Consider the following 26,945-nt stretch of genomic DNA (forward strand, 5'->3'; position numbering starts at 1 on the left):
TTACAGAATATCAGCTTAACAGGAATAATTATCTTTTCAGAAATGAAACACTACATACCTGCAGGTGTTTGCAACTGAAAATGGGGAAAAATAGGGTCCTTTAAAATCAGACAGCTCTGTTTGAGTTCTGAATTTTTGCCCAACTGAATTTTTTTGCATTGCTTCTTTCATGGCTTCTTCAAATCATGCGGTGTGATTCTATTCAAATATATTGTAATTTTTTTTTTCAGTGCAAGATTCATTGTCCTACATCTTTCATGAAACAAGTAACTTCCATTATGAAAATTAGTGAGACAAGCTGAACGTGTTAAAAATCAAATCAGGGAGAAAAATCTATGCTATACAGATTTACAGATCAGTAACAAGTATTGATCTGAGTTTGATCTGATCAGATACAAATCCGATTTTTAAAATCTAATTCCAGACTTATTTACACATCGATACAGATGTGGGGGTGAAGGAGGGAAAGAATAAGAAATCTATTTTTCTATTCCTGATTATCTGTAACTTACAAAATTAAAAGTTTGTTTATCAATAGAGGAAGGGAGAAAAACTATGTATTCATTTTGAAAAACTCAAGTTACAGCCAATCTACTTTTCATTCTCCCTGCAGCCAAGTAAATTTATCCTATATCCAGAGAGAGGTTCTGAGAGACTTCTACTTTAGGGAATTTCATTCTCAATCCAAGATCTTAATTAAGAGGCAATTTAAAAAGTGAAAATTTTCTAGTATCAGATCATACCATTTGATTATTGCAGGTTCCCCCCCCGCTCCCCCCCTCCCCACATTTTCTGGTTTCCTTAATAGAACTTCCTAGGCATTTAGTGAATTACAAAGTAACATCATGCTAAGCATGTTAGTTCCAAAAATAAATTGTACTGCAATAATCATAGAAAGGATAGATTTGCATCCTAGAGTTTAACTGGGTTTACACAGTGGTGGGATCCTGCCGGTTCAACAACCGGTTCGGTGATCACGTGTTTCGTGTGCGCCCGCGCCTGACGCATGCTGTGCATGTGGGCACAGTTTTGACAAAGCTAAACTTCCACGTTACTTCTGGAGACTAACAAAACTGAGGCGCGGCAATCCACTCTGCTGCACAAATCTGCTGAGTGGATAAAGATAAGTAAAGAGCGCAGGGGCGTGGGGGCGGGCCCACCTGATCGTTAGCTCCAATGATCAGCTGGGAGCAATCAATATGTCCAAACCAGTCTGAACCAGCTGAATACCACCCCTGGGTATTAACTTATGAACTTATTACAATTACTAGTTGCATTTGGTGATTTATATTGTGTTGCGCAAGAATGGAATGGAATGGAATGGAATGGAATGGAATGGAATAGACCTTGGAGGTCTTCTAGTCCAGCCCCCTACTCAAGCAGGAGAACCTGTATCATTTTAGATAAGTGACCGTTTAGTCTCTTCTTTAAAAACTCCAGTGATGGAACACCAACAATTTCTGCAGGCAAGCTGTTCCACAGGTTAATTATCTTCACTGTTAGGAAGTTTCTCCTTAACTCCAGATTGCTTCTCTCTTTGGTTAGTTTCCAACAATTGTTTCTGGTCCTGCCCTCTGGTGCTTTGGAAAATAATTTTACCACCTCTTCTTTTGGCAGTCCTCAAATACTGGAATACTGCTATCATGTCATCCCTAATTCTTCTTTTCTAGAGACTAGCCAAACCCAAATTCTGCAGCCATTCTCCATATGTTTTAGTGTTCAGGCCTTAATGAACTAACTAAATAAATAAAATTATTACTCATTATGAGCTTAAATCCTATAGTAATTCTTAGCCCCTCAATGTGAGATATATATCTAATCATTCATAGTCTGTTAATGATATTTCAAAAAACTATAACCTTCATGACATTTTTAAATCCCTGATTTATTTATATGTTTTATATTTTTGTAAAGCTTCTTCTTCTCCTTCTGTGTTACTCAACTGCCACAACTTCTAAGAGGGAAAAACAGGAGCCAATATTTTTTTTTTAAAAGAGTGATACAGATAGTTCTCAGGTTACAACCGTTCAGTAACTGTTCAAAGTTATAATGACCCTGAACAAATGGTAGTTATGATGGGTCTTCATAGTCCCAGCTGTCACAGCATCCCTTGATCATATGTCTGAAATTCAGATCTTTGGTTTCCAGCCTGCAATCACAATGTTGCCTGCCATGGGACCATGATTTTCCAACATTTTCTGCCAGCTTCTCACAAGCACAGTCAATGGGGAAGCCTGCAGGAAGCCTGAAGTTGAAAATTGTGGCAATGTGAGGTCCTCACTTAACAATCCACGTAGGCATTTTTTAACAAAGACAAGTGGGACTGTCAGAATTGCCATTACTATGAGACATAGTCAAGTGATGTCACAGATTATGACTGTGTCACTTAGCAATGGCAATTCTGATACCTATTGCCAGAGGTGGGTTTCAGCAGGTTTTGACCAGTTCTGGAGAACCAGTAGCGGAAATTTTGAGTAGTTCGGAGAACCAGTAAATACCACCTCTGACTGGCCCTGCCCCCATCTATTCTCTGCCTCTCAAGTCCCAGCTGATTGGGAGGAAATGGGGATTTTGCAGTAACCTTCCCTTGAAGTGGGGTGGGAATGGAGATTTTACAGAATCTTTCCCCTGCCATGCCCACCAAGCCACGCCATGCCCACCAAGCCACGCCATGCCCACCAAGCTATGCCACGCCCACCTAGCCATGCCCACAGAACAGGTAGTATAAAAATTTGAAACCCACTACTGCCTATTGCCATTATAAGCCAAGGACTTACCTGTAGTGTCTTATCAACAGAAATGTTGTGTCTTGCCCGCCCTCAGAGCAGCCGGGGCCTTCTTACCTGCTCCCCAACACTGAGGAATGTATGCCTTCCGGCTCAAGTCCTGGCTCCATGCCCCCACAAACTGCAGAAGAAGGAGCATCTCCCTGCCCCAGCCCTGACTCCATGCCCAGGCAAACGGAGCAGCTAGACCCCTCCCCCTCATCCACAGCAGGTGAGCCTGATTCGGATTTCCCGGACCCAGCCGTCAGCGGAGGAGTGGGACATGACAAGAAATCTCTTCACTACATACTCTGCACAAGTAAACAAACATGTACGTATTCTACACTTGAGTACCTTGTCTCTTCTTGGGGGGATGTTGAAGACATGCATGAGATTTAAGTCCTCACATGAGGGCCCTGGGAATCTAGAGCAAATTTTCTGTGATCGTCTTTTATTTTGATATTTTTTGCTGAACCAAGCCAAGCCTTTTGCTGGAATGTATGAGTGTAGTTGGTTTGGATGACATTGTGTGCCTTGTCTTTGTCTGCATTTGTCATTTAGTAAGAACTTTTAGCATATAAGCTTGGACTGAATGTGCTTTATTGTATGCTTCCAACGAAGAACAAGGTTTTTTTGACTTATGTATGTCAAGTTCAGTAGGTCAGAACAGGTACTTCATTATATAAACTCTATACAATACTGTGGAACTCTCTAGTCTATTTCGGTTGATTACTGCATCCTGTTCTGAGCAGTGATTTTTTGGAAGGATATCAACAAACTGGAGCGCACCCAGGAGATCTCCAGGATGTTCAGCAGAAGAAACCTATAAGCAACTATTGTAAGCAATGGATATATTTAGCCTGGAAGAGAGAAGACTGGGGAGACATGATAGCTATCTTCAGATAGTGTCATTAGGAAGATAGGGCAAAATTGTTCAGAGTTCTTGCAGAAGTCATAACAAGAAACTCCATGATCTCCAAGATCCCTTCCAGGTTTTTAAATTCTGGGAATTTGTATGTGAAGAATCATAACTTTCTCTCCAAAGACTTGCCTGGTGTTATGTACTTACATTCTCATGGTGAATTCACTCTTCACAGCTTTCTTATGATTTTACAGCTGCAGCTAATAAGGTGTATTTTTGGAGTTTAAAAAAATCATACGATCAAAATGAAACAATATACACAAATAAGTAAATAAAAATACACCTGCAGTATATGGTCTTCCCCAAATTGATGGTGAATATTTGCAAAGTTGTCCATTTTTAAGTACCATATTTTTTATCAAATCTTAACTAGCCTTCACCAATTTTACTTTGTTCCTGGTAATAATCAGGAGGAGGCCATTGCATTTACTAAAACGTATAGTTTTTCTACCAAATATTCTGAAAACAAATGAAATATCCAGTACAATCTTACACAGTGGAAGACTCTATATTTCTTATACCTCTGAGTTCAGTAGATAAATGAAGACTTTTATATAATCCATGCACGTAAGATTACAGATTTAGTCCAAGGTTAGAATAGGGCAGTGTTTTTCAATCTTAGCCATTTTAAGATGTGTGGACTTCATATATCTTAAAATAGGTTGGGAAACAATGGAATAAGGCACTAAAGAAATTGCCAAATGATATTCAGGTGCCCATCATATGGTATAGCTTCATACAGATCTAGCACTTTTTAACATCATTATTCCAATGGTCTATTCTTCATTCTGCATTAAGCAAACATGACAAGTTTTTAAAGTAAGCGTTTATTGTTATTCATGTTTGGTAAAATTATAAATTATCAGCATTATTATTCCAGCAATCAGGATCATGAAATAATTTTCTCTTTCCTCTTTAAAAATCTATTGTCTTATCTCTTAAGAATCAGCTATTATCACAAACAGATCACCACTCAACAGCAAGAAGCATGAAGTAATTTTTTTTTCTTTTGTCTGAAAGAGAAGCTAAATCACCAGGCTGATTCCTTCGGTTCCTGGGATTTTTTTTTTTTTTTACATTTATATCCAGCCCTTCTCCGAAGACTCAGGGCGGCTTACAGTGTATAAGGCAATAGTCTCATTCTATTTGTATATTTACAAAGTCAACTTATTGCCCCCCCAACAATCTGGGTCCTCATTTTACCTACCTTATAAAGGATGGAAGGTTGAGTCAACCTTCCATCAAGTCAATATAGATTTATGAGCATTAAGATGAATGCTACTAGCCGCTTTTATGGCCGATTTCATTGCACTGTCAATCCAAGCAAATGGGTATGTTGTATGTTCTCCTGCAAAGTACACCCTACCTTCATTCTGAAACAAAGCCCTGAGAAAAAAGCTATACTGATATGGGGTAGGAAAAGCAAAGGCCCCCATAGAGAACTTGTCCAGGGCCCATTTCTGAATCACGTGCCTGTTGCACACACTTTCAAGATAATTCTTGGAGATGTTGTGGATTTTTGAAAGATCATCCATAACCACATCAAGACATTCATCATCACTAAGAGGGGCAAAGAAGTCAGCATCGTCATGCAGGGTGTGTGAGACCAGGAGCACCCCAAGGCCACCAGGGAAGTCATGATTGGGATAGGAGACCACTCGTGTTGGGAGATCAGTGAAGGACGTCCCACCTCGGATTCCTTCCCTCTCCCAAAATTTGTCTGTGCAAACTAAGGCAATTTTAGTAGCGCTTGTATAATGCAATGAGCGTAGAGCATAGGCCTTTAAATGGGAAAGAGGAGGCTGGAATTTGATGAGTCGTGTGGCTTTTGCCGTTGCCGTGACAAGGACATAGTCAGCAATCAGAAATGATGAGTCATCTTCATCCTCCTTGTGGAAAAATACCTTCACATTCTTGCTGGAGCGAACGATCTTTTCCACTCTGCTGTTTAAATGGATTATCCTGGACATTTCCTGATAGAAGCTGTTGGGCAGCTGGTCAAATCCACCTGTGATTTCCTCAAAACTGAAGAGGTTGAGGGAGAAGGAATAGGAATAAAGAAAGAAGCGAAAGAATAATCAAGCAAAGTCAATGGGAAAGCCAGATTCACTTAACAGCTATGTTACAAACTTAACAACTGGAGTGAATCGCTTTATAATTGTGGCAAGAAAGGTTGTAAAATGGGGCAAAATTCACTTAACAGCTGCCTTACCTAGCAATTAAAATGTTAGGTTCAGTTGTGGTCATAAGTTGAGGACTATCCAATATTTAGGAAGCTGTCTGAAAGCCATTGATTTTTGAAATAATTCTCAACAATTCTGTTCCATCTTCTACCTAACAGCTGTTCAGATATTTGAAGAAAACTATTATGTCTGTCTTCTCAAGGCCAGACATGCGCAACACCTCCCAACCAGGGGTGAAATTCACTTACCTTCCCTATCAGTTCACCAATGTGCTCACGCACGCCGTCATCTGCGCATGCGCAAAGCCTTCTGCGCATGCACAGAGGCTTAAAGTGTCGCAAAAAAAAGCAACATCATGACGTCCGCATGAGTGGGTGGAGCTGTCAGCCTCCACTCCAGTCTTCATACGCTTTGGAATGATTATACCAGTAGATAGAATGTAAAATGTTTATTTCTGTATTATAAAACTCTTTAGCAAATGAGATGTATCATACCACCGTACAGGGTAAGGGAAAGGAGTCTATTAAGAGTGTCGGCTGACATAACAGGGGGGAGGGATGATTAACGACTGAGTGTTATCAGCGCGCGTTTTCTAACAGACACTGCATTCCTAAGATGACAGACATCTAGAGACCTGTGGAAGAAGATTACCACGAGGGGCTGAGAAGAAGCTGGCATTGGACCAAACCAGCCTGACCTCCTGGAGGAGGAGGGACAAATGGGGGGATATGATATGTTAGCCATATTTTGTCTCAGTTCCAACTTTGCTTGGCTGCTATCAAGACTGTAAAAGTAAAAGTACTTGTTTTCATTCCAAATGAAGTCAAGGTGAATTCTTTCCTATTTATAGTCGGAGGTAGCCTGACATTAAGTTGGAACTCCCATCATGTCTACCAACCAGGATTGCAATCGCAATACCGGGGGGGAAGAAAACCCAAATGTGATGGAAGGACTGCCGCCGGCTGAGCTGGGGGAGGCGTCCGGAGGAATTTTTGCTGACACTTTTAACCCCGAGCTGGAAGTTTGCAGAGCTAAATTAAAGCTGGAAGAGAGAGGAGGCAACCCGACTTCAAGGAACCTCCTCTGGAGTAACTAAAGGAGAAAGGAGAAACTGAGACTTTCGGATTGGCAGGAAGAGAGAGATAAGAGACAGCCTCCAATTGGAAGAAGCACTACGCCTTTTCCGTGAAGTGAAAGTAAGGCAAGCTGCTCGCCAAAGGTATGAATCCTGTTCAGTCCTCCAAGGGGAGGAGAAGAGGAAGAAGAAATTACAAAGGGCCAGTTAGAGGTGATTCCCAGGGCGGTGAGATTTCTGAAGAGCCAGAGCTGGAACTCTCCCCAGAGGAAGCTGAATTGGATGGGGCTGGGCGCCACCTGCTGACCAAGCAAGGCTGCGAGGGAAGGAAAAGCCAAAATTCCCCATATCAGAGAAATTTGATGGAAATGCGAAGGAGTTGGGACTGTTCCTGGCGAAAGTGAATGACCACATGATAGACTGGGGGGAAGATTACTGGTCACAGGCAGCACAAGTGAGAGCTGTGACCCACAATTTGACCGGAAGAGCAGCTGCGTGGTATGTGTCGTTATATACCAACCACTCCCCCTTACTGCAAAACTATGAGCATTTTATGACTGCACTGAGGAGGAGGTTTGAGGACCCCCTGGCAGAGCAAAAGGCCAAAGGTCGGATGAAACCATCAGGCAAGGGAGGAGACCCGTGGCTGATTATAACCAGGAGTTCAGTGATTTGGTTCCCTTGATGAGAGGGTGGTCGGAGGTGACCCTTGTGGACATTTTCAAAGATGGTCTGAATGGAGATCTCTACGAACTGTGTCGAGCACGAGCCTCTCCAACTACGCTGTATGGCTGGTACACCCTGGCAGCAGAGATGGAAATCGAACTAGTGAAGGACTGTGGCAGGAGACAGCGCACTGGAGGCCATCCCTTGGCGGTCCTCCAGGAGGCACCTATGGGGACGCCCCTAGATTGGAGGGAGGAAGACCACGTTCGTCTGCGTGCTACAGATGTGGAAAAGAAGGCCACCGAGCAGCCGACTGTAGGGTTAAGTTGATACCAAGCGCGACCTCTGGTGGTGAAAAGGAACCAGTGAAACCAGCGGCTAAGGGGCGAAACCGGCAAAGTGGGGAGGCGTTGCAAGAAGGGCACGCCCATCAAGGAGGATGGCAAAGCGTCGACCGATACTGATGACAGCAAAACCACATCAGAGTCCGATGAAGACCTTCTGGTGAGTTGGGCACGGGGCCCCTTGGACATTCCAGTCAATCTACATGTACCCTCTTCGGGTAATAAGGGGGAACTGCTAGCACTACTTGATTCTGGATGTACTAGATGCATGGTCAGTCCCGAACTAGTAGAAAAAATGGAACTAAGATTGAGAACCCTAAGTAGGCCCATAGCATTTGCCCAGTTGGATGGCTCTGTGGCAGGAGGAGGACCCGCCCATTTCGTAACAGAACCCATAGAAATGATAATAGGAGACCACCACGAGATTCTGAACTTCATAGTAGCCCCAGGAATGGACCAACCCCTGTTGCTAGGCCTGTCATGGTTGCGAAAATGGAACCCCCATATTAACTGGAGAACGGGAGTCTTACGTTTTCGCTCCAAAACATTAAAAGGGAAAAAGGGGGAACCCAAAGAGGGATCTACCGTGGCCATGTTCCAGGATACGTTGGGGGCAATGATCGAACGGATAGACGGGGAGGAGAGGATACCCAAGGAATACTGGGACTTGCGAGAAGTCTTTAGTGAAAAAGCATCAGACGTACTTCCTCCCCATAGGCCTATTGACTGTGCCATAGACATCCTTCCGGGGGTAAAGCTTCCAAAACCAAAAGCTTATCCCATGACCCAAAAGGAATTGGGGAGCTACGCAAATTCATAGACAAAACCTAGAGCGGGGTTTATCCAACCGCTAGACCTCGTGGCTGCGCCAGTGATGTTCCGGGAAAAGAAAGATGGCTCCTTTCGTCTTATAGTTGACTATAGGAACCTAAACGCCGTGTGCGCCCGAAAACATATACCCCATGCCACTCATGAAAGATATGTTAGCACATTTAGCGAAGGGAAAATTCTTCACCAAACTGGACCTGCGAGAAGCCTACTACAGAGTTCGTATAAAAGAGGGGGATGAATGGAAAACCGCTTTCAACTGTCCACTAGGATGTTTCCAGTTTCGAGTACTGCCCTTTGGACTGCAGGGGGCGCCTGCAGTTTTTATGCAACTAATAAATGAAATACTCCATCAGCATTTGTTCAAAGGAGTTCTTGTCTACCTTGATGACATACTTATCTATACAGAAACAATGGAAGAACATATTAAACTAGTAAGAGCTGATCACAAAAATCTAGAAGCTCTAAAGACTCCTAGAAAACTTTCACCTAAACAAGCCCGCTGGGCTCAATATTTTAACCGCTTTAATTTCACTTTACATTACATTCCTGGGGGGAAAAACTTCTTAGCGGATGCTCTCTCACGTTTGCCCCAATACAATTGCACTCGTTCCGAGGTGGTTCGACCAATACTTCCCGTGCAACAGTTGGCAGCCCCAGCAATAACTAGAAGTCACTCCAAAGCTAACCCCTCACTCCCAGATGAACTGACCAAGTCGTTTAAAGAATCTTTAAACACCGATGACTGGTACTTAGCGCATTCCCATGAATGCACACTCCGTGATGGACTAGCTTGGATTGGAACAAAACTATATGTTCCTCTATCACTCAGAGAAACCATCCTACAATGATGCCATGATGCTAAAATGGCAGGACATTTTGGATTTGTGAAAACTTTGCATCTTCTTAAGAGACAATTTTGGTGGCCAAGTCTTAAAAAAGACATTCAAGCATATGTAGCAAGTTGTCCTATTTGCGCATCATCCAAAAGGCCTCCGGGAAAACCTCCTGGACTACTTCAAATGGTAGCCAGGCCAGGAACCCCATGGAAAGAAATATCCATGGATTTCATAGTGGAATTACCTGAAAGTTCAGGCAATACTGTTATATGGGTTGTAACTGACCTTTTCTCCAAACAAGTCCATTTTATTCCATGTTCAAAAATACCCTCCTCAAAGACTCTAGCAAGGTTGTTTGTACAACACATTTATAGACTCCACGGAGTTCCTGATCGCATCATTTCAGATCGAGGAGTTCAATTCACTTCTCAATTTTGGAAAGAATTTTACGACTCATTGGCTCCCAAGGATTAAGCTCCTCCCATCATCCCCAAACTAATGGAAGCTGTGAACGTTCGAACTCTGTACTAGAACAATATCTGCGATGTTATGTTAACTACCAGCAAGACAATTGGGCAGATCTCTTACCGTTTGCTGAAGTTGCCTACAACAACTCAATTCATAGTAGCACGGGATTTACTCCTTTTAAAATAGCTTCAGGTCAAGATTTTGTTCCTATCTCGGAACTCCCAAAGGAAGAAACTACTGTTTCCTCTTTGTCAGAATGGATAGATCAAATACAAAGCACATGGAAAATGACTCGCAAAGCGATCGACGACGCTCATCGTGCGCATAAAAAACAAGCAGATAAAAAAAGGTCCCCTGAGAACAAATATCAAGTGGGCGATAAGGTTTATCTATCCACCAAATATCTTCAAACCACTCAGAAATCTAAGAAACTTGGACCCAAATATGTGGGACCTTTCCCCATAGTAAAAATCATCAACCCCGTGACGGTACAACTAGATTTACCAAAAACACTTAGGAGAATTCACCCCGTTTTCCATGTGAGCTTGCTGAAACCTGAACACACATCTACTTTCCGTCCTAACCGTACACCCCCTCCTATACCAATTCTCATAGAGGGCGAACAACACTTTGAAATAAAAGAAATTTTAGATTCAAGAAAACATAGAAATAAAATTCAATATCTTATTGCTTGGAAACACTTCCCGTTATCCCAAGCTGAATGGGTGAACAAAGAAGATGTTCGTGCATCGGAAAAGATAGCACAATTCTATAAAAAATATCCTGACAAACCCTAACTTCTCTTTTTTCTTTCTAGGACTGACGTCCTTGTTGCAGGAGGGCCGAATGTCAGCCTCCACTCCAATCTTCGTATACTTTTGAATGATTATATCAGTAGATAGAATGTGAAATGTTTATTTCTGTATTATAAAACTATTAAGAAAATGAGATGTATCATACCACCGTACAGGGTAAGGGAAAGGAGCCTATTAAGAGTGTCGGCTGACATAACAGGGGAGGGATGATTAACGACTGAGTGTTATCAGCGCTTTTCTAACAGACACTGCATTCCTAAGATGACTGACATCTAGAGACCTGTGGAAGAAGATTACCACGAGGTGCTGAGGAGAAGCTGGCATTGGACCAAACCAGCCTGACCTCCTGGAGGAGGAGGGACAAATGGGGGGATATGATATGTTAGCCATATTTTGTCTCAGTTCCAACTTAGCTTGGCTGCTATCATGACTGTAAAAAGTAAAAGTACTTGTCTTTGTTCCAAATGAAGTCAAGGTGTATTCTTTCCTAATTATAGTCGGAGGTAGCCTGACATTAAGTTGGAACTCACATCATGTCTACCAACCAGGATTGCAATCGCAATACCGGGGGGGAAGAAAACCCAAATGTGATGGAAGGCCTGCTGCCGGCTGAGCTGGGGGAGGCGTCCGGAGGTATTTCTTCTGTCAGTTTTAACCCTGAGCAGTTGGAAGAAGAGAGGAGGCAACCCGACTTCAAGGAACCTCCCTCTGGAGTAACTACAAGGAGAAAGGAGAAACTGCGCACTTTTTCCGAGTGGTCTGAGGAGCAGAAAGTCAGAGACAGCCTCCAATTGGAAGAAGCACTACGCCTATTTTGTGAAGTGAAAGTAAGGCAAGCTGCTCGCCAAAGGTATGAATCCCCTGTTCAGTCCTCCAAGGGGGGAGGAGAAGAGGAAGAAGAAATTACAAAGAGGCCAGTTAGAGGTGATTCCCAGGGCGGTGAGATTTCTGAAGAGCCGGGAACTCTCTCCCCAGAGGAAGCTGAATTGGCTGGGGGCTGGGCGCCACCTGCTGACCAAGCAAGGCAGCGCAGGGGAAGGAAAAAGCCCAAAATTCCCCCCATATCAGAAAAATTTGATGGAAATGCGAAGGAATTGGGACTGTTCCTGGCGAAAGTGAATGACCACATGATAGACTGGGGGGAAGATTATTGGTCACAGGCAGCACAAGTGAGAGCTGTGACCCACAATTTGACCGGAAGAGCAGCTGCGTGGTATGTGTCGTTATATACCAACCACTCCCCCTTACTGCAAAACTACGAGCATTTTATGACTGCACTGAGGAGGAGGTTTGAGGACCCCCTGGCAGAGCAAAAGGCCAAAGGTCGTATGAAAACCATCAGGCAAGGGAGGAGACCGGTGGCTGATTATAACCAGGAGTTCAGTGATTTAGTTCCCTTGATGAGAGGGTGGTCGGAGGTGACCCTTGTGGACATTTTCAAAGATGGTCTGAATGGAGATCTCTACGAACTGTGTCGAGCACGAGCCTCTCCAACTACGCTGTATGGCTGGTACACCCTGGCAGCAGAGATGGAAATCGAGCTAGTGAAGGACCGTGGCAGAAGACAGCGCACTGGAGGGCCATCCCTTGGCCGTTCTCCAGGAGGTACCTATAGGGACGCCCCTAGATTGGAGGGAGGAAGACCACGTTCGTCTGCGTGCTACAGATGTGGAAAAGAAGGCCACCGAGCAGCCGACTGTAGGGTTAAGTTGATACCAAGCGCGACCTCTGGTGGTGAAAAGGAACCAGTGAAACCAGTGGCTAAGGCGCGTAAACCGGCAAAAGTGGGGGAGGGCGTTGCCAAGAAGGGCACTCCCATCAAAGAGGATGGCGAAGCGTCGACCGATACTGACGACAGCAAAACCACGTCAGAGTCCGATGAAGACCTTCTGGTGAGTTGGGCACAGGGCCCCTTGGACATTCCAGTCAATCTACATGTACCCTCTTCGGGTAATAAGGGGGAACTGCTAGCACTACTCGATTCTGGATGCACTAGATGTATGGTCAGTCCCGAACTAGTAGAAAAAATGGAACTAAGATTGAGAACCCTAAGTAGGCCCATAGCGTTTGCCCAGTTGGATGGCTCTGTGGCAGGGGGAGGGCCCGCCCATTTCGTAACAGAACCCATAGAAATGATAATAGGAGACCACCGCGAAATTCTGAACTTCATAGTAGCCCCAGGAATGGACCAACCCCTGTTGCTAGGCCTGTCATGGTTGCGGAAATGGAACCCCCATATTAACTGGAGAACGGGAGTCCTACGTTTCCGTTCCAAAACATTAAAAGGGGAAAAGGGGGAACCCAAGAAGGGATCTACTGTGGCCATGCACCAGGATACGTTGGGGGCAATAATCGAACGGATAGACGGGGAGGAGAGAATACCCAAGGAATACTGGGACTTGCGAGAAGTCTTTAGTGAGAAAGCATCAGACGTACTTCCTCCCCATAGGCCTATTGACTGTGCCATAGACATCCTTCCGGGGGTAAAGCTTCCAAAACCAAAAGCTTATCCCATGACCCAAAAGAATTGGGTGAGCTACGAAATTCATAGACAAAAATCTTGAGCGAGGGTTTATCCAACCGGCTAGACCTCGCGTGGCTGCGCCAGTGATGTTCCGGGAAAAGAAAGATGGCTCGTTTCGTCTTATAGTTGACTATAGGAACCTAAACGCCGTGTGCGCCGAAAACATATACCCCATGCCACTCATGAAAGATATGTTAGCACATTTAGCGAAGGGAAAATTCTTCACCAAACTGGACCTGCGAGAAGCCTACTACAGAGTTCGTATAAAAGAGGGGGATGAATGGAAAACCGCTTTCAACTGTCCACTAGGATGTTTCCAGTTTCGAGTACTGCCCTTTGGACTGCAGGGGGCGCCCGCAGTTTTTATGCAACTAATTAATGAAATACTCCATCAGCATCTGTTCAAAGGAGTTCTTGTCTACCTTGACGACATACTTATCTATACTGAAACAATGGAAGAACATATTAAATTAGTAAGAACTGTTCTCAAAAAGTTATTATCTGCAGAACTATATTGCAAGCTATCCAAATGTGATTTCCATCAAACCAAAATAGACTATTTAGGATATCGCATTTCAGCTGATGGGTTAGAAATGGATCCAGAGAAAGTAAAAGCTGTCTTGGAATGGGCCCCCCCACGCACACGCAAGCAACTCCAAAGTTTTTTGGGATTCGCAAATTTCTATCGTCAATTCATCCCCTCCTTTGCTCAAATTGCTTTACCAATCACTAACCTCTTGAAAACTAAAGGAGACATGAAACCCAAACCATCATTACCCCTCGAATGGACAATGGAATGTCAGGCAGCGTTTGAAAAATTGAAACGACTCTTTGCCGCCGAACCTATTTTAAAGCACCCTGATATGGCTGTTCCTTTGTAATACAAGCTGATGCAAGTGATGTAGCAGTCGGAGCCGTTTTGCTCCAAAACAATACTGATGGTAAACTACAACCCTGTGCTTTCACTTCGAAAATTGACTGAAACTGAAAGACGATGGGCTATTTGGGAAAAGGAAGCATTTGCAGTGCATTGGGCTCTACGGACATGGAGACAATTCTTAGAAGGTTCAAATCATCCTTTTGAAGTTTGGACTGATCACAAAAATCTAGAAGCTCTAAAGACTCCTAGAAAACTTTCACCTAAACAAGCTCGCTGGTCTCAATATTTTAACCGCTTTAATTTCACTTTACATTACATTCCTGGGGGGAAAAACTTCTTAGCGGATGCTCTCTCACGTTTGCCCCAATACAATTGCACTCGTTCCGAGGTGGTTCGACCAATACTTCCCGTGCAACAGTTGGCAGCCCCAGCAATAACTAGAAGCCACTCCAAGGCTGACCCCTCACTCCCAGATGAACTGACCAAGTCGTTTAAAGAAGCTTTAAACACCGATGACTGGTACTTAGCGCATTCCCATGAATGCACACTCCGTGATGGACTAGCTTGGATTGGAACAAAACTATATGTTCCTCTATCACTCAGAGAAACCATCCTACAACGATGCCATGATGCTAAAATGGCAGGACATTTTGGATTTGTAAAAACTTTGCATCTTCTTAAGAGACAATTTTGGTGGCCAAGTCTTAAAAAAGACGTTCAAGCATATGTAGCAAGTTGTCCTATTTGCGCATCATCCAAAAGGCCTCCGGGAAAACCTCCTGGACTACTTCAAACGGTAGCCAGACCAGGAACCCCATGGAAAGAAATATCCATGGATTTCATAGTGGAATTATCTGAAAGTTCAGGCAATACTGTTATATGGGTGGTAACTGACCTTTTCTCCAAACAAGTTCATTTTATTCCATGTTCAAAAATACCCTCCTCAAAGACTCTAGCAAAGTTGTTTGTACAACACATTTATAGACTCCACGGAGTTCCTGATCGTATCATTTCAGATCGAGGAGTTCAATTCACTTCTCAATTTTGGAGAGAATTTTTACGACTCATTGGCTCCGCCAAGGATTGAGCTCCTCCCATCATCCCCAAACTAATGGAAGCTGTGAACGTCAACTCTGTACTAGAACAATATCTGCGATGTTATGTTAACTACCAGCAAGACAATTGGGCAGATCTCTTACCGTTTGCTGAAGTTGCCTACAACAACTCAATTCATAGTAGCACGGATTTACTCCTTTAAAATAGCTTCAGGTCAAGATTTTGTTCCTATCTCGAACTCCCAAAGGAAGAAACTACTGTTTCCTCTTTGTCAGAATGGATAGATCAAATACAAAGCACATGGAAAATGACTCAAGCGATCGACGACGCTCACCGTGCGCATAAAAACAAGCAGATAAAAAAGGTCCCTGAGAACAATATCAAGTGGGCGATAAGGTTTATCTATCCACCAAATATCTTCAAACCACTCAAAATCTAAGAAACTTGGACCCAAATATGTGGGACCTTTCCCCATAGTAAAATCATCAACCCGTGACGGTACAACTAGATTTACCAAAAACACTTAGGAGAATCCACCCCGTTTTCCATGTGAGTTTGCTGAAACCTGAACACACGTCTGCTTTCCGTCCTAACCGTACACCCCCTCCTATACCAATTCTCATAGAGGGAGAACAACACTTTGAAATAAAAGAAATTTTAGATTCAAGAAAACATAGAAATAAAATTCAATATCTTATTTCCTGGAAACACTTCCCGTTATCCGAAGCTGAATGGGTGAACAAAGAAGATGTTCGTGCATCGGAAAAGATAGCACAATTCTATAAAAAATATCCTGACAAACCCTAACTTCTCTTTTTTCTTTCTAGGACTGACGTCCTTGTTGCAGGAGGGCCGAATGTCAGCCTCCACTCCAATCTTCATATGCTTTGGAATGATTATACCAGTAGATAGAATGTAAAATGTTTATTTCTGTATTATAAAACTCTTTAGGAAATGAGATGTATCATACCACCGTACAGGGTAAGGGAAAGGAGCCTATTAAGAGTGTCGGCTGACATAACAGGGGGGAGGGATGATTAACGACTGAGTGTTATCAGCGCGCGTTTTTCTAACAGACACTGCATTCCTAAGATGACTGACATCTAGAGACCTGTGGAAGAAGATTACCACGAGGGGCTGAGAAGAAGCTGGCATTGGACCAAACCAGCCTGACCTCCTGGAGGAGGAGGGACAAATGGGGGGATATGATATGTTAGCCATATTTTGTCTCAGTTCCAACTTAGCTTGGCTGCTATCATGACTGTAAAAAGTAAAAGTACTTGTCTTTGTTCCAAATGAAGTCAAGGTGTATTCTTTCCTGATTATAGTCGGAGGTAGCCTGACAGGAGCCTCCTGCAGCCACCGCTACTGGTTTGCCCGAGCCGGACAGAACCGGCTGGATTTTACCCCTGCTCCCAGCCATTCCTCATAAGGTTCCTTTCAAGCCCCTTGTTATTATAATTGTTCTTTCAGACATTCTGAAGTTTGTCCATGTACTTTCAAAATTGCAATGTCTTGGTTGAAACTTCATCAATAGGTTTTACTGTGTGTGAACACTGTTTCATAACAATCAAGGTAATACAAAAATCCTACCCATTCTCATCTGAGAAGGCTATGTAACCCAGGACAGAAGTGAAAAATGACATATAGTATCCGGCACCTTCATTCAAAAAATCTCCAATCATCTCTACTGCCCCACTGCTCAGATTTCCTTCCTTAATTAAATATTCCTGTTAAAGAAAAATCAGAATTGATGAGGGGGGGAAATACAGGTACTTCCTTTTTGAATTACAGTTAATTTTGTAGGAGAAGAGAAGGCAGAGCTGGGGGGGGTGGAGTTAAGCATGTCATAAGTTTAGAGTCATTGTGTTGCCACAACCAATTTAGTGTTGAACTTCAGTTGACCAGATTAATGTCAGGTGCAAAGAATCAGGAGCATTCATAAGGATGCAGCATAGAAGATTTATTCAAGCCTGTGCACAAGAATGTAGTCAACTAAAATTTAACACTAATTCAGGAGGAGTTGGACTTGGCAAGTTTGTGGGAACACAACAACTCGAAGTAATACTAACAGAGTTGGAAGCGATCTTGGAGGTCTTCTAGTCCAACCCCCTGCTTAAGCAGGAAACCCTACACCATTTCAGACAAAGGGTTATCCAACATCTTAAAAACTTCCAGTGTTGGAGCAACCACAATTTCTGGAGGCAAATTGTTCCACTGATTGATTGTTCTAACTGTCAGGAAATTTCTCCTTAGTTCTAGGTTGCTTCTCTCCTTGATTAGTTTCCACCCATTGCTTCTTCTTTTGCCTTCAGGTGCTTTGGAGAATAGTTTGACCCCTTCTTCTTTGTGGCAGCTACAAATTTTCTCCTACAAATTTGTTTTAAATTAGAATGTAATTCTCTTACCTTGGTGGAATATGAGTCATATTTCATTTTCAGCCTTGTGCAGTTTTTTGTTGTCTGACAAGAGTCATAAACAAAGGAAGCAGATTAGAACAAAGAAATATGTAAAATTCTCCAAGCTGTGTTTTGTATCCTCTCTACTCTCAGTACTCTAGACCAGTGATGGCTAACCTTTTCCAGACTGAGTGCCCAGAGTATGTATGCGAATGCGCGTGTGCGCACCTGAACCCCCAAAATGTAATGTGAGCACAGTCCCCATGCATGCACCCCACCCCCCGCACATGTGCACGTGGTATGTGCTCCATCCCCCAGGCATGCATAGCAGAGACCTGAAAACTAGACGGCCGGTGGGAGGAGCTTGCGCATACACGGCAGACCTGCGCTGGGGCAACAGCTCGTGTGCCCACATAGAGAGCGCTGTGTGCCCCCTCTGGCACGCATGCCATAGGTTCACCATCACAGCTCTAGACTATTTCTAGGCATACAATACAGATGGTTCTGAACTTACAACAGTTCATTTAGTGACTTCTCTATTGAAAAGGCACTAAAAAAGTGACTTATGACCATTTTTCACACGTTATGACCATTGCAGCATCCTCATGGTCATGTGATCAACATTTGGATGTTTGGCTACTGGTTCATATTCATGATGGTTGCAGTGTCCCGGGGTCATGCAATCCCCTTTTATGACCTTCGGACAAGCGAAGTAAATGGGGGAAGCCAGATTCACTTAACAACCATGTTACTAACTGAACAACTGCAATGATTCACTTAACAACTGTGGCAAGAAAGATTCTAAATTGGGGCAAAGTTCACCTAACAACTGTCTCACATAGCAACAGAAATGTTGGGCTCATTGTGATCCTAATTCAAGGATTACCTGTATTATAGCAAATAATGCAACTGAGCAATTAAAACTTACAAATTTAATGCATACTTGCGGCTTTATCTGTGTATAGACAATCATTAGCAGGATATGATTATTATCTCACCATTTGGAGTGAGAGGACTCGGTATCTGAACTGAGCAAAGTAGCATCTTGGCAATGTTATAAAGCAGGGGTGTCAAACTGACTTTTTATGAGGCCTGGATCAAAATTGTAGTTCTCCTGTACCGACCAGCTGGGAGTGGAAGGTGGAGACAGGATGAAAACCTCCTTCAGTACGTTGCCGGCCATGGGCTTTGCTAGCAGAGGCACCGCAGGCTGATCCTTTGCTATTTCCAGGCCAGCCCTGTGGGCCAGATTTAAATACCCAGCAGGCAGGATCAGGCCCATGGGCCTTGTTGTGTCTGCACCTCCCGAGCCAGGCCTCCTGCCAGAAAGTGACTTGGAAAGTGAGGGGAAAAGGCCATCAGGACTTACCTCGGGAGCACCGGCTTCCCTGGCTCAGCTCCAGGAGCCAGTGGCAGGCCAGGTGGAAGAGATAACGAGGCCTCTGTCCCCTGACTCTTTTCCCCCCACAGGCCATGCCTCCAGACCCGGCTGATGGCAATCAGGCCTGGCTGGATCCTAGGTTTCGTACGCAGGAGAGGCGGGAACAACAGAAGCAGGGGTGGGGCAGGCCTAGGAAGTGCTGAGTCATGGAGCCACACCCCACAGGATATATAGGCAGCAAGAGCTGCTGTGCCTCTTCGTAGCAGGCAAATCAACTGATTAACTAAGAGCTGAAGTACTGTTTGTTCCTGGATGACTCATGGCATCGAGAGAGATAACAGAGACATTTGGCAGACGCTCGCTAATTTGCTGCCAGGGCTGATAGTGCCGGCTAATTAAGCCATCGCTCGGACGGAGCCAAGGGGGGACAGAACAGGCCTTGAGTTTGACACCCATGCTATAAAGTCATACCTACTCTGTCCAACGCACTCTTGTAGAGCTCTTCAGCAGATTTTCCCAACTCAGTGCGACGCATCGGATATCCAAACACATTTGGCTTTTCATTTGTAGCTGACACCCTTTCTCTTCTATTTCTGAACAAGTACCAGGCATTTTTATTCGACAGAGCAAAGGGGTTTAAAGGCAGATTGAACTTCTTAATATATTCATGACAAATTCTGGTTGGAAAAAAATGCAAAAAAAGTGAGTCACTGCAGGTTAATTGCTAGACCGTTAAAAAAAGAGTAGAAAAAAAAAGATGGGAATATATTTCTCTGCATCTGGCTTTCAATCTCTCTTAGATGCTCCTGGCAGATGTTCTTCAAAAGATAACACACAAACTTTTCAGTTTTCAATCTGAGCGGAGATAATGAGGGAATTACCTCTAGGAAAATATCAAAAAGGTATTTAAAAAGAGAGAAACATGTATTGTTAAGCAAGGCAGTCACTTGAAGCGTAGGAGTCACTAAATGAAGTAAGGCAGTTGCTTGAAATGAAGGAGTCACTAAGTGAAAGCACCTGTTGTGTCTCGTCCGCTTTCACCGCAGCTGGGGCCTTCTTATCTGCTTCCGAACGCTGAGGAATGTCCTAGTATGCCTCCCGGCCCGAGCCCTGGCTCCATGCCCAGACAGGCTGAGGAGGAAGAAGTACCTCCAGCCCCCAGCTCTGGCTCCATGCCCAGGCAAACGGAGCAACTAGACCCCTCCCCTTCCCCCACAGCATGTGAGCCTGAGGGAGGTCAATTATCAACAGCTGCAGACTGGAGTGACCCTCGCTTCAGAAGAATTGATAGGCGGCGGCAACAGAAAAAAGGGAGGGGCAGGCCTGGATAAGTGCTGAGTCATGGAACCACACCCCATGTCCTATATAAAGGATCTGCTTTCTGGCATTCTCTGAGTCAGACAAAGTCTAACATATCTTGCTGAAGTCACTTTCTGGTCTCCTGCCTGCCTTGAGAACTTTGCTAGGACTTTGGCAGAGCTGCAGAGGCACGCCTGATTCGGATTTCCCTGACCCGGCCGTCAGCGGAGGAGTGGGACACGACAGCACCAGTACAGTGGTGGGTTGTTCCTGGTTTGGTCCAGTTCTTTAGAACTGGTAGTAAAAGCGGCAGGAAGCTCCACCCACCCGCCCAGATGTCATAATTGACAATCTGCGCATGCGCAGTAGCGCGTGCGTGCGTGCGAACAAAGCAAGGGCATGTGCACTCCCATTGCAAACTGGTAGTAAAGGTAAGTAGAACCCACCCCTGGACCAGTGTGCTTGCGATCTTACTTCAGCTTTCCTTTGCTTTACAGACCTGCAAAGGTTGTAAAATCAAGGATTGGTCATAAAGTTACTTTTTCATCAATGTCATAATTGTGAATGGTCATTAAACGAGGTAGTCGCTAAATGAGGGTTAACTGTACTATATATAATACTTTACTAGCAATTGGATTAAATGTTGATTGAAGACGCAGAAGTTTAATGTGCTGTCTGAAGTTCAGTTTTGCCAATCACTAGTTTGAGATCTATGTGGGGAGTCTCCCCCCTAGCTAGATTTGAGCTTGTGGGGAGACTAAAATCTCTCTTGCATGAGATAACGTCAAATGAGTTACAATTCAATGTTTAGTTGAAATCTTACAGTACTTGTTGAATATGTAAATAGAGAGTGAAGCTGGGAGCATAGGCTTCACTCAGGTCCGGGTTTAGCCAGATATTAGCATACCTGCCGCTCATTGGTCCATTCGAGTAGCGGGAAAATTTAAGCAATGTCAGTGGCTAGGCTGCCAGCTAGCCTAGCAGAAGTTTTTCCAAGCCGCAAATAAAGAGCTGAAGTTATTTGCTGAAGTCCTGCCTCTTCTTTCAACTCCCACACTTAACAGTACTTCTAAGCAGAAAAATGGTGTTGAGGACAGAATGCCAGGAGTCAGGTGTTGTGCTCATTTTTGTGTATAGAGTAGACTTTTAATAATATAGATTGAGCTTATTACAATTACTAGTTGCATTTGGTGATTTATATTGTGTTGCACAAGAATAGAATAGAATAGAATAGAATAGAATAGAATAGAATAGAATAGAATAGAATAGAATAGACCAGTGATGGCTAACCTTTTGCCTTTTTGGGTGGTGGCGTGCCCTTGTGCCCACACCCATTATTCAATGCCTCCCCCACTCACGCATGCGTGTGTGACACACACACACCCCGTACTCCCCTTGCTTTTAGCACGTGACAGCAAAAAGGTTACCAGTGGGCCCGGTAGGCCCGTTTTTCACCTTTCTTGGAGCCTGGGGAGGATGGAAACAGCCTTCCCCACCACCCCCCGGAGGCTGTCCGGAAGCCGGAAATGGCCTGTTTCCCAACTCCCAGAAGGCCCGTTTTTCACACTCCCCAGGCTCCAGAGGCTTTCTTGGGGCCTTGGGAAGGTGGAAAAGGCCTTCCCGCCCCTCCCCCTCCCCGGAGGCCCTCTGTAGGCCAGAAACTACCCATTTCCTGACTTCCAGGAAGTGCATGCTGGAGCTGAGCTAGGTCAACGCTTGCGTGCCCACAGATATGGCTCCGTGTGCTACTTGTGGGCAAGTTGGGCAATTGAATATCAAAAAACATGAGAAGAGGATCTGGGTAAAATTGCTGAAAAGAGCCAAAAAGACAGGGAAAAAAGGAAGACAGTTTTAGGAAGAGAGGAAAAAGTGATGAGAAAAACCCTGGAAGCCATTTCTGAAGCCAGAATACTAGAAAGGTGTGCGTGTGTTATTGGTTTCACAGCCTCTTTATTACCTGTGGGCCTTAGGTAGGCGCATCGCTCCCAATTCCACATACCAATCTTTCTCGCGATGAGTCTTTATCCGCCCACCAACACGGTCACTAGCCTCTAAGACATGAACCTAGGAACAAATATATTACGACAGCTTTTCTTGTTTCCACCTGCCTCTTCCTCTGACGAATTGCTATTCCCCAAATGTAACAAACTCCAGATTTTTCTGGACAAGCAATGTTTCTAATTGATAAAAGAATTCATATTCAAATGTCTGTGGGAAGCATACAAGCAGCACTTTTAACAGTTAATTTAATCTAACAGAATGTTTCCAATTCACTAAGAAACATGGAGACAAAAAATGCCATCCACAAATAAATCTCTTAATTTGTTGAGATTTTGAATCCTATCAAATACCAAATAACATAGAATGTGGTTTATTAAATATTTATTAAGACACTGTTATCTATGTCAATTTTCAAATACCGCAAATACAAAATTTGATGCTAGTTATCAAAAGTTTGATTTTTTGATAGAGATCCTGCATTAGGAAGGGTCAGTATAATTTACTGAAGACCATGTGTTTGTCAAGGCCTGTGAGACATTGGTAGTTTGGATTTAGTTCTTTGCTTAGCCACCTCCTTCTGTATAAAGCAGTAGTATTTAAACGGGGGGGGTGGGATAATTTAGGCATAACCTGGAGGATAATAAAGGACATGGTAACTCAATGGTTAACATACTATGTTTTAGACCATTAAAGGTCTATAGCTCAGCAGTTCAAGAGCTGAGTACAGTGAGACAAAGTGAGCTCCCATCACTTGCCTCAGCTCCTGCCAACTTAGCAGTTTGAAAGCATGTAAATGCAAGTAGATGGATAGGTACCACATTCCAAGCATGTGGGAAGGTAACAGTGTATCGTGTTTCGCCATATGCTCTGTGCTGCGGTGTGATATCATGCTGGCCACAATACCACAGCAATATCTCTGAACAGCAGTGGCTCTTTGGCTTAAGAAACAGAGATGAGCACTGCCTCCTAAAGTCGGCCACAAGTAGCGAAGTAAAGCTCCCCACAACACCCAGGAGGGTAATGGAGGAATTTGTGATTCCTTGCTTGTGAGTCAAAGATCCAATTTGGGACCACCACTGCAATCTGCTGCTTGTAAAATAACACAGCCTGGTTTTGTTTTATTTTGTTTTTGTGAGGATAATGGCTTTAGTGGAGACTGGGAAAAGGGATAATTGGGCCAAACAGCTTAAGAACCACTGTTGTAAAGTTTGAATTATACTGACCTACTTTCTTCTCTTGGAGGTCATGTTGAGATATTACACTGGAGCACAACATTTTTAATACATCTCCCACCACTCACCACAGGTACCTCTCCATATTGTTGAGGGTTGAGATTGAAGACTGGTCTTTTCCCATCAACACCATTACCTGATGTCCAGCATCTTTCAGTAATTTGGCAGCAGTGAGTCCACTTATTCCTGCCCCAACAATCACAATTCTTTTTGGCTTTGGTATCTTTTCCAGCCCATTTCTGGCAATATTTAACAGCTCCTCATAGTTAGGGTCCTCAAAACATTTCATCCAATCTTCCTGTTCATTGGCCTGGTTTTCAGAGACCCAGATGGCCATGAGAAGTAGTACGTGTGACAAACTTGCTAGAAAAAAAGCCAAGCTTTGATTGAAAGGTGGAAGGGAGACAGCAAATGAAAAAATGTTTTGGTCAGCTTTCCTGAGTCAGGCATTTAATTCTGAAGCCATGGATCTTTTCTGGAGAAATCTTCATCCACGTAAGTAACCATTTGGTCTTAGCTCACCAGTAAGGACACCTTGTTAATTGAGTGGACATACAGCAACAGCAACCTCATTTCAAGTAGCTTAAAGAACCAGTTAACAAAATGGCTAAGAAAGAACACCAAAATCCTTTTTACACTCATAATTACTAATAGCTGAATGAACAATGATCTAACTTGTGACAATTTTAACCAATCTATGAATGTATGCAAAAAAATTGTATGTGGGAACATTCATTTTTTCATATCTGTATAATCATTCTATCATCTTACTTCATGACAATGAAAGGAGGCTTGATTAGGAGGGATGTAAAAAAATCCACTTACAAAGATCAGAATCATGCAAGCCATGATATTCCCTTTGGCATTCTATGGAAGTTAAAACTGGACTTTAAAGAAGCAGGATAGGAAGAGATTATTGGTGCCTTTGAACTTTGGTGTTAGACAAGAGTACCATGGACAGCCAGGAAAAGAACTAATGGATCATCAAACAAATCAGCACAGAATCCAGTTATCCTGCTTTGGACAAATGATGCAAGGACATAACTCTCTGGAGAAGACTTTATACTGTATACAATATTTACAGACCCCTCACATCCTGGACATAAACTGTTTCAACTTCTACCCTCAAAATGACGCTACAGAGCACTGCACACCAGAACAACTAGACACAAGAACAGTTTTTTCCCGATAGCCATCACTCTGCTAAACAAATAATTCCCTCAACACTGTCAGACTATTTACTAAATCTGCACTACTATTAATATTTTCATCGTTCCCATCACCCATCTCCTTCCACTTACGACTGTATGATTGTAACTTTGTTGCTTGTTTCCTTATGATTTATATTGATATTGTTTCCTGATTGCTTATTTGTACCCTATGACTATCATTTAAGTGTTGTACCTTATGATTCTTGATGAGTGTATCTTTTCTTTTATGTACACTGAGAGCATATGCACCAAGACAAATTCCTTTTGTGTCCAATCACACTTGGCCAATAAAAAAAATTCTATTTTATTTATTTACTTATTAATTTATTAATTTATTAATTTATTTATTTATTTATTTATTTATTTATTTGTCAACAAGAACAAGGAAACAAGTAACAGCATAGACATAGACACCAAAAAAAGGATATAAATAGGCAAAACATAGCCATAAACACATAGAATGATTACATATAATTGGGAACAGTAGGACAGGGACAGTAGGCACGCTGGTGCGCTTATGCACGCCCCCTTATGTTACATTAGGACTTTTGCCCTAGAACCATACAAGGTGACTTTGGGTCAATCATTCTCTGCCAACCTCACAGAATGGCACAGATACAGTATAATAGCAATAGCACTTAGACTTATATACCGCTTTACAGTGCTTTGCAGCCCTTTCTAAGCGGTTTGCAGAATCAGCATATGGCCCCCAAACAATCTGGGTCCTCATTTTACCCACTTTGGAATAAAGAAGGGAGGTTTTGATGGAAGCCCCCTTGAACTCTTGGAGGAAAGGCAGACTAGCAGTCTAAAATTAAACATACAGTTTAAAATGCTTCATTTGATTCAGAGTTGTTTTTTTTTCCTCATGCAAGTTGCTGAATTAGAGAAATCAAATCGTATTTGGAGGGGGATGTTGGGGAAGAAGCGAAGGATTTAGTTACACACTATCCCCAGTTCTGTGTGTGGGGAAAAAATGTCGACAAGAACATAGAAATGAATTTTATGAATTATGGAGAACTCAGTTAATCAAGTCTTTTTGTCAAGCCATGGGCATTAAATACAGCCAATTTTTTTCCAAACCTAACAGGTTTTTCAGCTACGTTTTGGGCAAATTATATTTTCATTAGGAAATTAACAAATAGAAGTGATTCGTGGTAACCTTTTACTTTGGATTCCAAAAAAGGTGATGCTTTGTAGCACGTTGAGATATGCTCGTAGCTCTGTCAGCAATTCTTTAACCCAAACAATTTAAGGTATTTAATATTAAGATATTCTCCAGGTTTTCAAGAAGAGACTGGACAGCCACTTATCCAGAATGGCATGGTGTCTCCTACTTGAGCCGAAGGTTGGACTAGAAGCCCTCTAAGATCCCTTTCAGCCCTATTATTCCATGTTCTATTACTACTGCAGAAGGTAAATGCATGGTCCAGAAACCTACCTAAGTAGCTGCTAACAGAAACACTACAAACAAACTTCTTCCTTTTGATTCCAAAAGAAATTCATCATATATCATCATTACATAAATGTACACAAAGTACATAAGGCTTCTAAAATAATGTCTATGTAGAAAATGAAATACTTACAGGACTTGGCCATGTTCGATGAGCTGGGAAAGGATGCAAATCTGCGCTCTTATTTATACTCAAGAGGCATCCGGCTGAGGGGAATGGGTCCAACTCACTGCAGCCAGGTAGGTGTGACTTGGTGGGTGTGGCCATCTGAGCATCACCAGGTGGGCGTGGTCAGGTCAATGTGAAGGATTAAGCGCAGCCGGCTCAACGCAGATGACTCGGGGTGGCTGGGTGAGCGTGGCCAGGTGGATGCAACTACTTGGGTGTGGCTGGGTAGTGGGCACCAGGTGGGTGTTGCCAGGTGGGTGCAGAACAAGTAACCCCAGGCAACTGGACATGGAGACAATTTGGCACCGTGCCAGAACAAAAACCACTTGGAGACCAAAGATGGTATTCAGCCAGCTCAGACCAGTTCGCCTGAATCGGCAGCGGAAATTGCAGGTGGAGCAAAGCGTATGCGTGGAAGGCTGGGTGCATGTGTGG

At 43.3% G+C, this 26,945-nt stretch overlaps 1 protein-coding gene across 1 annotated transcript; it reads right to left on the bottom strand.

The window, feature by feature from the left end:
• Positions 1-4,928: 4,928 nt before the first annotated feature.
• Positions 4,929-26,514, bottom strand: LOC131190410 (L-amino-acid oxidase-like). The gene is made up of 7 exons (XM_058167731.1): positions 26,475-26,514; positions 23,814-24,040; positions 22,402-22,508; positions 19,621-19,822; positions 17,774-17,827; positions 16,959-17,095; positions 4,929-5,712 (listed from the first exon to the last, which is right to left on the bottom strand). The coding sequence occupies exons 1-7, from the start codon at positions 26,485-26,487 to the stop codon at positions 4,929-4,931; spliced, it is 1,524 nt and encodes a 507-aa protein (XP_058023714.1). The 5' UTR covers positions 26,488-26,514.
• Positions 26,515-26,945: the final 431 nt, after the last annotated feature.

Source organism: Ahaetulla prasina, chromosome 2 (genome assembly GCF_028640845.1).
Source record: "Ahaetulla prasina isolate Xishuangbanna chromosome 2, ASM2864084v1, whole genome shotgun sequence".
In the NCBI taxonomy this organism is placed as follows: domain Eukaryota; kingdom Metazoa; phylum Chordata; class Lepidosauria; order Squamata; family Colubridae; genus Ahaetulla; species Ahaetulla prasina.

Excerpts from the sequence above, each read along its gene's own strand:
- LOC131190410 (XM_058167731.1), bottom strand. Across the intron at positions 19,823-22,401 it reads CGCCTACCTAAGGCCCACAG|AATTTGTCATGAATATATTA; the intron begins GTAATAAAGAGG and ends TTTTCCAACCAG. Across the intron at positions 17,096-17,773 it reads ATGACTCATATTCCACCAAG|GAATATTTAATTAAGGAAGG; the intron begins GTAAGAGAATTA and ends TTTCTTTAACAG.